At 51.3% G+C, this 12,786-nt stretch overlaps 1 protein-coding gene across 1 annotated transcript; it reads right to left on the reverse strand.

Annotated features, from left to right (window-relative positions):
• Window positions 1-661: 661 nt before the first annotated feature.
• Window positions 662-6,400, reverse strand: MYMK (myomaker, myoblast fusion factor). Its single transcript, XM_072353030.1, has 5 exons — window positions 6,266-6,400; window positions 3,960-4,074; window positions 1,926-2,074; window positions 1,395-1,511; window positions 662-808 (listed from the first exon to the last, which is right to left on the reverse strand). The coding sequence occupies exons 1-5, from the start codon at window positions 6,398-6,400 to the stop codon at window positions 662-664; spliced, it is 663 nt and encodes a 220-aa protein (XP_072209131.1).
• Between the last annotated feature and the right edge of the window lie 6,386 nt (window positions 6,401-12,786).

Genomic DNA, 12,786 nt, shown 5'->3' on the forward strand with positions numbered 1-12,786 from the left:
ACACTTCTGCTATAGTAAATAGTCTGTTAGAGGAGATGTTAGAGGCTTACAACCCTCCCCCCTCTCTGAGAGCTTTGCTGTGCCCTCTCATTTTCCTTGGGCTTCCCATACTAAGGATGCTTGCTGTGAGTGCACCTGCTGGCCTGGCCAAAGCACCCAAAGCTGCAGCTACTGGTGGGACAGAGGATGGGGTGGCTGTGCCCAAGGTGTTTGGGGCTGAATCAAGGCAGGGTTGAGCTGAGAAGGGTTTTGTACCACTTGAGAAATGCCGGTGTTGCACGTTTGCCAAGTCTTTGCAAATAAGAATTATTTACATCAAGAGAATGCATAAATAAAATAGTAAATATCTCACAAAAATACAGGTTCTGAGTGTTACAAACAGAACTGTGTGCTCAAACTGGACCTGAAGCTCAGGTCTTCCTGGGCCAGCAGAGGAGACAGAGGGAGGTGACATGGCCAAGAGCGCAAAGGGTGATGCAGAGCTCTCTGGCATAGGGGTACACCCCATACAAAGGCTTCTCCAGGGCAATTTAGCAAAGTGAAAGCGCATCAACTCAAGCTGATGGTGGAAAGAGCAAACCATTCCATGGAAGAAAAGCCCTGGATGTGTATGGAGCTGGTGGGCAAAGATCCTGTGGAGCAGAGCACCATGCTGGGGGGCTCAGACACAGCAGCACAGCGTAGAGCAGTCAAGCCTGGCGGGGCTGCCAGCCCCCCCAGCCTTCTTGTTCTCCTTGGGCAGCAGAAGCACGAAGGCCATGGCCAAGGCACAGTGGTAGAAGCTGTGCACGTAGGTGTAGTCCCATTCCTGCAAAGGGGAGAGCATTACTGGAGCAGTGGGTACAGAGCGTGGGGGTTCTGCAAGTAGCCCAAGGGAAAGGGATAAAAAAGATATCCTGAGTTCTGCTGTCAGAAAAGAAAGGATTTCCAGCCTTACAAAAAAATAATAATAAGAATGGCAAAGTGGATTTAACACGTTCCAATTTGCACATTTCCCAATTGGTGAATGAAGTGTTTCATTACCCTGCAAAGGACGAGGCTGGGAAGGCAAGGGGGGGAGGGTGGGGTGCTGTGGAGGGGGGGGGACATGCTGCAAAGTGACATTTTTATGTTGTGCTAGAATGTGCAATTACTGCATGCTTTGAAAAGTAACCCTCGGGGATGGCGGCGAGGTCGGATCTTGCAGCTCCCAATGCACAGAGCAGCCATAACAGCGTGGGTGGGACGTGTGAGCTCTCATGCAGGACAGGGGCACCAGGCAGTGGTGGTGGGCAGGGCAGGATGCCCCCAGAAGCCAGTGGGACCTTCACCTTGGCATGAGGAAGGTCTGGATCAATTTGTGCCACAAATGTGGCCTCTGGAGATGTCAGTGTGGGTGAGTGCACAAATGGTACCTCAAAGAAGAACCTCAGCATCAGTGCTAATGCCCCAAAGCAGAAGCCAGGACCGATCTGCTGGGTATAGACGCTCTTGTCTGGATACAGCCCTTTCTTCTCCTTCATCTTTTGTAGCTGCAAGCACACAGAGCACACTGAGCAGCCTCATCTGTGGCCCACAGGCAGTTCCGCGCCCACATCTCATTCATGCTAACACAAAGAACCCCAGAATCACAGAACCATTTGAGTCTGAAGGGATCCCTAGAGGCCACCCCGGTCCAACGCCCTGCAGTGAACAGGGACACCCACAGCTCCACCAAATGCTTAGAGCCCCGTCCCCCAACCCTGAGTTTCTCAAGAGACAGAATAACATCATCTCTCTGGACAACCTGTGCCAGCGCATCACTGTTATCATTCAGCCCCAAAACCTGAGCTAAGGATGTGTGTGCCTTTGCAAACCCAGCCTCTGCCTGAGAGACAAGTTTAACTTGGACCTTGAAAACCTCTTGCAGGCAATTGGAAAGCCCCAGGCATGCCCTTTGGACTCACCCATTTCACAGTGATCACCAGCACGGCAGTCCCGATGGGTCCCGAGTAGATGCCGTAACCCCAGCGGTCATGGTAGGTTCTCACGGCGATGGTGAGCACACCAAACATGATGAAGGTCGATCTCTTTGGTTCATCAAACTCGGCCAGGGCTGTGGGCACAGAGCATGGATTTGGCTCAGCTGTGTCTCTTGCTCCTGTGGTGGGGAGAGCAGCTCAGGGCCACCCAGCCTTACCCGGGGGACCCCAGGATTGGGTCTGTGATTGGATTGGACTAGATGATCTCAGAGGTCTTTTCCAACCTTAATGATTGGGGCTGTGCTTTGGGTCATGCTTAGGGTTAGGATTAGGGTTCTACAGCCACCAGTGCTGCTGATGGGATGTGCATCCACCCTTCCCCCTTGGCTCTGCAAATGCAGGGAGCTCAGCACACCTGCAGGGCTGACCCTGGCAGAGCCTGCTGCTGCTGCCTCAACTGAACAATGAGGGATGAATGCAGGGATCTTGCAGCTGGTGGGGCTGTGCTTGGTTCCTCTGCTCTTCCCAAAGCCCTCCCAAATTTCCTGGCTGTGGTGGGGATGGGGCTCTGGGCTGATGGGCGACGCCGGCACCTGCCTGGGTTTGCAAGCTGGAAGTCGCCAGTGCAAGTGAATTATTGGAGGCTTTTGTTTAGCACAGAATGGGGTAATAACTGATAAAAGTTATGGATCCCAGTGGGCTCCATGCTTTTCCAGCTCGCACAGCTGTGTTATGGCTGTCCTGGATTTGCATTCCGGGAAGCGTGCCCGAGGGTCTGTGTCCGCACATGTGTGCCTGGGCTTTACAAGGCACAGCCAGAGGCTTCCCTGGGCTGCAGTCAGTGCACCTCCATGTCCTTGGATCAGGTTTTTATAGGGAGTTTGGCTAAGGGATAATGTCCGTATTTTAATCTCTGTTGTTTCCCTGTGGGTCAATATTTTAAACATCTTAGTCTGGGATTATTTATTTGCTTATTTATTTATTTCTTGTAAGTTTTTTTGAATGCAGTAATGGAGCAATTGAGTTGAATCTTGCTGCAAGGAACCAAAGCGTCTGGATCAGCACTGACCTTCCCTGACACCACTGTCATCTACTGAGAGATGTCCTTTGCAGACCACGTGCCTCTCTGCCCTTTCTGAGCAAGCACAGAGCTGCAGGTCTGCAGCCTTCACCCTTCTCCAGTTCTTTCATTGTGTTCGTCTCCATTATGCCTCATTTCAGTGGTTAAATGGGGAACAAGAGGGGAAAAAAATAGAGAATGGAGGGAATGTGGGAACAGGAAACCTGAATATGTCAGAGTCAGGATTTTGAATGAAAAGCAAGTAGAATACCTTTCTGCCTTTTCTAATCAGAACTAGTGATTCCCAGCAGCCCAGACCAGGCTTGATAACTAGGGAGATAGATTTGATTTGACTAAATCTCCTTGGTTTGCTTGCTACCAATGGAAGTGGAAGGCTCTGCATTTTGAATGCCTCCATGTCGCAACATGGCATGTTCCTTGGACAGAAGGACTTCACTTCACAAACCAGTGGGGCCAGCATGGGGAAAGGGAGGAGAAAAGGGAGATTCCCTGGTGTGTGAGATTTCAGCCCAAGTCATCTTGTAGTGCTCTCAGTGGTGGTTCCTTGAACCAAAGCACAAGATTGCATGAGCCAATCTGAAATAAACAATTCTGCCTATGTTAAGAGATAAAGATGGAAGAGGATTGCCTAATTCATTATAACAGCAGGCTCCAGAGCTCTGTTTATCTCCAAGAGCCAAGCCATCCCAATTACCATGAGGGATGGTTTTGGTTTGCATCCATTCACTAGGTGCAATGACTTTCCAAGGCATATGTGGCAAGGGGTTTGGAGCTGGAGGATCCTTAAGGCCTCTTCCAACCCAAGCCATTCTATGATATAAAGAAAGACCAAACCATGGCGTGAGCTGACTTCTGTAAGAGGTGAGTGATGTAGGTGGGGCTCCAAAGCACAACCCTGCAACCAGCACCCACCTGCAGGGACCGTGAGCTGTGCTTACCCATCAAGGACACCCAGATGGACAGAGCTGTCCCGTAGATGCTGAAGTACTCCAGGATGTCATAGCGCATGAAACATAGCACCGATAAGCCAGGGCCATCGCATGCATGGTAAATCTATCAAAAAAAAAAAAAGGAAAACATTAGAAAACTAGATTCTTGCCCACAGGCAGGTCGAATACATCCCCTCTTATCAGTTGGTTTGAAACAGACTTTGTGTGACTGCTAAAACTATAGCCATCCAGAAACAGAACAGTCCCAGATCCACCAGGGTTGCTGATGTGCAGCAGTGAATCTATTGGAGATAAAATATCACCGTACCCAATGGCAAACCAACTGAGTGCCAACATCCTTCTGTCCCATTGTAAATTGTCTCCAGTCTGACTCTGCTTTGCCTTCCAGGCTATGCCAGAATTTGCACTATGATCACCAAACTGCTGTTGCGAGCAGGGACCCACAGCTGCTTTTTTCCAGGGCTCAGAGATTCTAATTGCAAAATATTAGATATTTTGATTCTAATTGCAAAATATTCTTGTAAAGGAATTCCTAATGAGCTTCCCAATGAAACACTTCTAGATGTCAGGTTGCTGTATGGGCTAATTAAGGTTTCTACAGCCAGAGTCGGAATACTGGAGAACTCACTCATTAGTGCCTTTTAATGCCTGCTGGTTCCTGCCTGCTGGATGTTGCTCATCGATTGGGATGTTTGCAGAGGTTCACTGTCATGCAACACAAATGCAGACAAAGACAAGGGATTGCAAAGCAATCAGAGCAATGCTCCTGCCAGGCGCTCACCATTCCCTACCAACTCCCAGCCCTACCTACTTCCCACCATAAGCATCAGAGAGGTCCCAGCACTGCTTGGCCTCATGTCCCTGGAGCAGCCCCGCTGCCATGCAGGGAGGAATGCTACTACTCTGTATCATGGCATCACTCTGAGCCCTTTGGCTCACTGTGGTTTCTAGAAATGACAGCACTGTGGCCATTGCTCTTCTTCCTGCTCCAGGCTGGGTTTGGAGATCAGGGGGAGAAGGGCTGAAAGAGTGCCTTTCTGGCCAGCATCGTGACACTTGTTGGGCATGGCTGCATATGCAACCCGGGGGGGGTGTGACAAGAATGGGGATGGCAGCAGCTGTCACCCCCTGCCCCACCTGGGCGGCAGCTGCAGCCCCTTCCCCACACGCGGATTTCTGCTCCGCAGTGAGGACTCGTCCCTCCTCCCCTCCAGGCACACGCCAACTTTCCGATGGACTTTTGGGGGAGGTGGAGCAGACACAGAAGTGGTGCAAAATGAAATCGTAGATGTCTGGCTTCCCCGGGGAGGTGGGAGGGAGATGGAGAAGGTGGGGGGTGGGAGGGCTCGGCGGGGATGGGTTTATTGACTGCTCCTGGAGTTTTTATGGATCAGTCTTCCCCCTGCATTGCGCTTTAAATGGGGCTTTAAATGGTAGATCCTCAGGAATAACAGCATAGAGGGCTTTACCCCCAGTTCTGCAGCAGAAGAGCTGTTTGCACCAGGAGGATGCCTTGCTACCCACTGTCTCTGTGTCCATGTGGGGGACACAAATTGCTCCATGAAATGCCTTAGGATGGGTGGTGAGAAATGAAAAGGAGAGAGGCAGGAGGTGCTGGCTTTCACACCACTGCCATCGTGGAGGGACTAAAACTTATTTACCCCTGTAGCTCTGTAGCATATTTCAGCCTTTCCTTCCCCCTTGCAAAAGTCCCCGACTCCAGCATGGCTCACATCACCACTTAGCAATTGCAAAATCAAGGATTTGACTGTGTGCTTCTGGCTACAAGGACAGAAGCATAGTGAGATACTCCAAATAGCATTTAAACCCTCAGTCCAGCGTGGCTATTTCCCAGCTGTAAAACAAAGAAAGGATCTGCTCCAGGACACTGTGATAAATCACTGTTTCACATCCAGACCCTTCCTAAATACAACATGAAACACCACTACATCCCCTTAAGGACAGCCCTCAGCACATCCACCCTGAAGAATCACAGAGCCATAGAATTATAGAGTAATTTGAGTTAGAAGGGATCTTCAAATGCCGTCTGGTCCAACTCCCTGCACTGAACTGGGATACTTACAGCTCAATCTGGTGCTCAGATCCCCACCCAGCCTGACCTTGGGTGTCTCCAAGGATGGGGACATTCAAGAATACACTGCTCAGCACGGAACACAGCGGGAGATGGATAAAATTGGGTATTCCGGTGGTCACTTGGTGACATCCTCACTCACCCCCACTGAGACCCCCATGTTCCTGACACTGGGAGGGAGGAAACACACACACACTCTTACCGCCACGAAGAACATGGTGAAGAAGTAGACCATGGCTTCCATGTGGAAGCGCCGCTTGGCCGCGATGCTGATGGTAGGGAGAAAGACCAACGTGCTGAGGGTGGGCAGGAGGAGTTTGGCCACCAGCGAGCCCATGGGTGCCTGGTGGGCCGGTGGCTCCTGGATCCGTGTGATCTGCTGGAGGTAGAAGAGAAAACAGACGTGGAGAGAAGGCTTTAAACTTTAAATGCCCGGAGAGCTGCAGGCAGGGAACAGCTGCAGGCAGTGGCACAGCTGAGCCTCCCATGTGCTCCATTCCCTCTTGGATAGCAAAATTCTTGGGGCAGCAAATGCTCAGTGCCCTGCAATGCCCCGGCTGTTTGCATCCTTTGACGGCTGTGGTTAGCTTAATGCTGACTGTAATGCACATGCTTTTATTGCACACACCCATGGAGCTCTGAATCTGGCTTTTATCCCTGAAGGAGAGGTGCTGGGAAGCAACAAACATATAAGCAGCATCAAATCTGAGCCAGCATCCTATCTGGTGTAGAATGCTGCCTATACACACGTGAGCCTGGGTGCTCAGGAAGAGTGAAACTCAACCCCATGGAAATCCAGGAGCTGAGCATTCCCTCTGCAGGGAGGAATAGGAGCAGATCACCGAGCGGTGTGGGAGAGCTGGAGGGAAAGAGACCAAAAGCCAAGCAAAGTTTGGGCTGCTAATCCACTCAGTGGCTTCACTCTTTTATTATGCCTCTTTATTATATCAACGCTGCTCCCCTCCTAAGTTAATATCTTTTCCTTGGAGCCTTGCAGGGATTCTCAACATCCTTTTGGTCCAGCTGTTCTCATGAGAAGGGAGCAGGAATGCTGAGCTTGAGCAAGTGCCTTTGTGCTGGAGGGGTTGGGAGGGGGCTGTGGGCTGCTGGGAGCCACCGGCTGTGTGTGAGCTCAGTAGGATGGATTTGCCCATGCCTCTGATGGGAATGCAGGAACATATAGAGGAAAAGACTCTGAGAAAGCCTCCAGCCAAGCTGGAAAGGGAGGAGGAGTCACATGGGTGTTGCGTGTGATGAGGATGGCCCAGTAGTATCAAGGTGTGGGCAGCAGAAGGTTTGCTGGCAGCCTTCTTCCAGGTAGAGTGTAATGGGATGAGTAGGGGTCCTGTAGGATATCTCAGGTTGGATGTTATGAAAAGCTGCTGTTCTGAAAGAGTGGGGATGCACTGGCACAAGTGTGGAGATGTGGCACTGAGGGACCTATCTGTGGGCATGGTAGGGTGGGTTGGAGATCTGAGAGGTCTTTTCCAACCTGAATGCTTCTGTGGTTCTGTAACTGGTCAGGTGTGCAGGCAAGCATCCCTTCACAGGGTGTTGCTCAATCCACATCTTCAGCTGCTTTCCTGCCTGCACAAACTTAGCACAAATCCCTGAAAAACTGCAAATAAATAGTGAAAGCCTCTATGATCCCTTTACACCATGAAAATCTCTCACCTCGAGCCAACACAGAACTACCCAACTTCTCCTGAGTGGGAACTGGAACAAAGTGGACACACATCCACAGCTGTGTGCGTGGCAGCCCCTCGGGACTGTTTGCATGGACGTGCAACTGTGGCAGTCATGCAACAGCATCAGAATCTGATCAGACCATTGTCACATGAACCCCTCTCACTCCTTTGCCCAAAACTCAGCTGGAGCCCAGAGAGAAGGGAAACCCAGCTGGCTGCTGGCTGCAGCGTGTGCCAGCCCTGGGCAGTAAGTGCTGGAGCTCTCAGGAGCAAGAAAACATTCCTCAGGTGCTTTGGGTTTTGTCTTTCCCAGCTGCACGCCTTGGGCTGGTGCTTGATTTGCAGCCAGCACTGTAGGCATGGAGGAAAGAAAAAACCCACCTCTGGTTTGCACACGTGTTCCAGCACTGACTGAAAAAGAGAGCCCAAAGCAAAGTGCACAGGGCAGGTGGCAGCTCACCTAGGGGTCTTTGTTCCAACACACGGTGCTAGACATGGGCTTTGCACATCTTCCAGGGAAGGAACCCAAGGGACAAAGGGCCAGAATTCAGTTCCTGCTCTCTTAAACAGGTAGGAAATCTAGAAAGAGCAAATTTTAGCTGCTGAGTTTTAAGTGCTTCTGGAAAGCAAATTTCACATTCACATTCCACAGGGCTAATTTTGTGTGGACCAGAGTGCACACAAGAACGGTGATATATATGGCTGAAAAGTGGTTCCCAGATGCCAAAACCGGGTTCTGGTATGCCGGCCTGGATCCTTCCAGGGTAACACTAACCATGGCTCTCTGTGAGCACTTCTACTGTTTCAGTACTGTTTCAGCTCAGACGTTACAGAGGAAAGAGGAGACACTGAGAGTTTTGTGTTATATTTATTGCGAGGGTGATAGGTTGAGTGTAGAATGCATCGAAAGAGGAGTGGGGATCGATGCCAATACTGAATATGAAGAATATGTTCTCCTTTGGGTGAGTGCAGAAGCCACTTTCCCTACTCCAAGGAGCAGGGATGAGAACTGGTGTAAAATCCCTCCCTTTGCCTTTGTCAGAGCCACTGCCTGAATGCAAAGAGTGCTTCTGATAGAACCACAGTTCTTTCTATAGGACTGCAACCCGCAGGTGTGGGGAAAGGCCCTACAGGTATACAACCCCGATGTGCTCCTGGCTACGAGGCCAGCTCAGTTCACCCTCAGTGCCCACTCACTCCCTTCTGCACCTGCAGCCTTATCAGTGACATAAATTGCCACTTAAAATGTCTGTTCTCCATGAGGCCTGGCCCCATTTTAGCTCAGTGCTTCCCCTTAATCATTCCTGCTTCCCATCTCCCTGTTGAATAAACCTGTTGTGCGTGGTCCTCATCGATATCTTTGCTTTTATCCTTTGGGTTTTCCACCCTTCCCTGCTCCTCTACCTGGTCATTGCCCATTACAGTGTCGCCATTAGTGATGAGTATATATGTTTTGTCACCAGTTTGCTGTTGCTTGTATCCATTTGGTTCTGCTTCAGGGTGGGCTGCTTGGATGCCAAAGGTCGAAATAGGTGGGGGTCTTGCAGTGGGGCTGCATACATGTTTGTTGCTGGTTTCATGGGGGTTTGTTGCTGGTTTCATGGGGTACAGGGGTTGTGTTGCACTCACAGCTGCTGGAGCACAGTGGCTATGGGAAGGTCTCAGCTGCAGCCCTCCCTCCCTGGGCCAAAAATCTCATTTTCTGAAGAGAAAAGTTTGAAGCTGCGATGTTTAAAGGCTCAGAAACCAGAAGGGAATGAAACCAATCTTAGGATTTGGGGGAGTCTGACTCATGACTTTCGAATGCCTGTGGTTGGCAATCCTGCATAGCTTGTGTTCCTCAACACAATACCACACAACCTCCATGCAAGACTCATTCCTCTAAAAGAAAAAGCTTTGTAATTTTGCCTTTTAATCTCTTGCATAGCTTAAATTTCCAACCAAGCGTGGTGAGTCTGAAGGCTCCTCCAGGTTCCTGCAGGAACATACGCTCTGCGGGGACAGATAGAACTAAAGGGAAAGGAAAAAGTGGCTTTTAAAGGCATTAAAACCCTGTGGCTATGACCATACCTGGGGACACCATGGTCACTTGTGGCTTTCAGACTTCCCAAGGGCATTTTTAATAGGAATCTGATGGCGAGAGCAGCTTGGTGGCTTGTTGGTTTGACTCAACATATTGCAAATATCCACGGATGAAACCCTCACGCTAACACGACATAAATCACTGTTGTCCACATGTCATGTAAGCACGTAGAGCTTAAGTGCCTTGCCTAACACTGTGCCGTAGGTCACTCTGCAAGGGACCGGGAGTGTTTCCAAAGGACAACTGTTGGTCTCCTCTTGCTTGGTTCAGTTACACAGTGGTAGGCCTTAGCCACAGCTCTGGAGAAGAAGTTAGGACTGTCTGCCAAGGCATTTGTGGGGGGCTTTGTCACATCTTGATCCCCCTGGCAAAGTCCTGGCCTTGCAAGGCTCTCACCCCACTCTGTGACTGCCTTACAGCTGTCTTTACTGCTTGAAGCTGTGCAGAATTGTTGAATAAGAGGGTCAGTTTAGCAGACAGCCCTAGAGAAGAAGAAAGTCTGGGAGATGTCTCACTCTTGAGTGAATCCAAAGCTGCCGGGGTCCTGGATCAGCACACACCACAACGCGCTCCTCCAGCCTGGTTCTCCTGGATGTTTTAATGGGTTTGGGAACAGCAATGCAGCAACACACCAGATGGTGCTGGGGCCAGAGAAGGGACAATTTTGCCTGGGAAGTGGTGCAGGATGAGTCCTGTGGCCGAGATGTGGCCCAGTCCACCAGAAGCAGGTCCTGCTCCTTGCTCCAGGGTCACCACTCCAGGAGGAGAACATTCTGGAGCATCAGTTGCTCTGTTTATTTGTACTGTGAGTTGTGTGAGGCACAGATTTGGGATGGAAAAGCTGGCCTCAGAGAAAGTGAAGCACAGGGTGAGGGTTAGGGTTAGGGTTAAGGTTATGGTTAGAGTTAGCTGAAGCTTTTCCTGCAGATTCAGCCATTTGCACCATTTGAGCCTCAACCCTGCTGAGATTTTGCCCCTTATGCACAACACGGTGGGGAAAAAGCTCCAGCTGACCCTAACCTGTGCATGGGGCTGGTGCTTCATCTTCCCATGGCTTGGTCCTGGGAACATCCTCTGCAAGCACACACTGCGCCCATCCCCGGGTTGAGAGTGCTTTTCACCCTCCATGCAGGTGCATCTTGTCTCAATTTACTCCAGTCCCAAAAAGCAGTCAATAACATCTGCAAATCATTTCTGACGCTCAAGCCAAAAAAACAGGAGATAAAAAACCCCGTCGTCTGAGCCCGGCCGTCGGTGATTAATGCCGGACCTGCCGGCAGCCTCGGCAGCAGCACCGCGTCCCCCGGCTTTGGGGTGGTGCTTTGGATCTGCTCTGTGCCGCGTTTTGCTTTCAGGGCTGGTTTTGCTCCCGGTGACGCGATGGCATCGCTCCTGCTGATTTCACGCAGAGGGGCCGGGGCTGCGTAAGCCGCTCTGCTGCGGCCAGGGATAACACGGCGTGATTTATGGGAGAGATCAGTTGCCACTAGGAGCTGGTCAGGAATTTTCCGATGAAACGGGGATTGCGTCAGAAACCGCTGAGTCATCTCAAGTGTTTCGTAAAGAAAAAAGTAAAAAGAAAGAAAAAAAAAAAGAAGTCCTTTGGCTTTGGTGGACTTTTGGTGAAGCACGGAGACCGAGATCGTCTCTCCTGCTGCTGGCAGCTCCAGCTGCCCCTCACCCCAACGCTCCCCAGCTCTGAGTGTCACTGTAACAAGATGGGGTCATTCAGGGTTAGGGTCCCGCTGGGTTGGGGTCCCACTGGGTTGGGGTCCCACTGGGTTGGGGTCTCCACCCGCAGGTTGCAGGCTCTGGACAAGCCCTGAGCACACAGCAGCTCACACAGAGCTGGGTTGAGCTGGCGTCTTCAATGTGAACTATTTTGATGCTGTTAAAAATCTCTCATGTTCAGACTTTTCCCTCCTGGTTGTTCCGAAACGGAAAGGGTTTCCTCCTGCGTGTCTCGGGCTGGGATATTTTGAAACGCAGAAGCTGGGTGAACTCAAGTGCTAAATTTTCCCAGTGTCCTGGTCACAGCCAACCGATGGAAAACTCAAAGTTGCAAATCAACCTGGCTGGATGAATTAAAGCAGGCTGGCAGACGTTTAGCCAAACAGAAAAAGGAGACTTCATTTCCCATGTAAATTTTTTGGGACAGATTCCTCAGCTCCTCACTGCCATCCCTGAGTCCAAATTCACAAGGACAAGAGTTATGGCTGCCCCTGGGAGGTTCTGCACCCCACACCCCACGTTAGTGGCTCATGGAGATGGAGCGGGGTGCTGCCAACGAGGGGCAGGCACAGCTGAGCCCCCAGCCTCTCAGCCCTGGTGCTGCTGGTGTGTGATAACCACAATATCCAGGCCACCTGTGGTCCCGGTGTGGGGTGCAGACAAAGCACCCCTTGGAGCCGGGAGCTGAAGGACATCCTTCAGGAGGGTTCCACAATGAGATATCCCCACTGTGCGTGCAGGGAATGTGAACACAGCCACATGTCACTGTCAGCTGTGTCATCGGCCACACTGAGCCCAGGGAACACAGACCGTGTGCCGTGCCTGGGTTCCATACATCACGTACCCACGTGCTGCTGTGCTCCTCTGGCTCCTCTCTGCCACATGCCGAGCAGACACGACACGTGCGCGGCTGTCACCGAACCGGAGGGGGGGGGGTGATCCCCGCAGTGCATCGAGGCCACCTTATTCCTATCGCCTTTCTTTGGCGTGGCAGAAGCAGAACGAACGACGCTGATTTCCAACAAACCACAGCGAACACACACACAGCTTAGGGGAATTTTATTCTCTTTCTGCAGGAGAAAGCCCCGTTCCAGCCGGGAAGCCCATCCACAGCCCCGGCTGGGGGGGGGGGGGGGGGGTGAGTTGAAAAGAGCTGAGGTGGGAACGCATGCGTGCCGCCTCCCCACCCCCCCACACCCCCGCCCGGCCTCCCCGCAGGAA

This window comes from Excalfactoria chinensis, chromosome 18, assembly GCF_039878825.1.
Source record: "Excalfactoria chinensis isolate bCotChi1 chromosome 18, bCotChi1.hap2, whole genome shotgun sequence".
NCBI lineage: Eukaryota > Metazoa > Chordata > Aves > Galliformes > Phasianidae > Excalfactoria > Excalfactoria chinensis.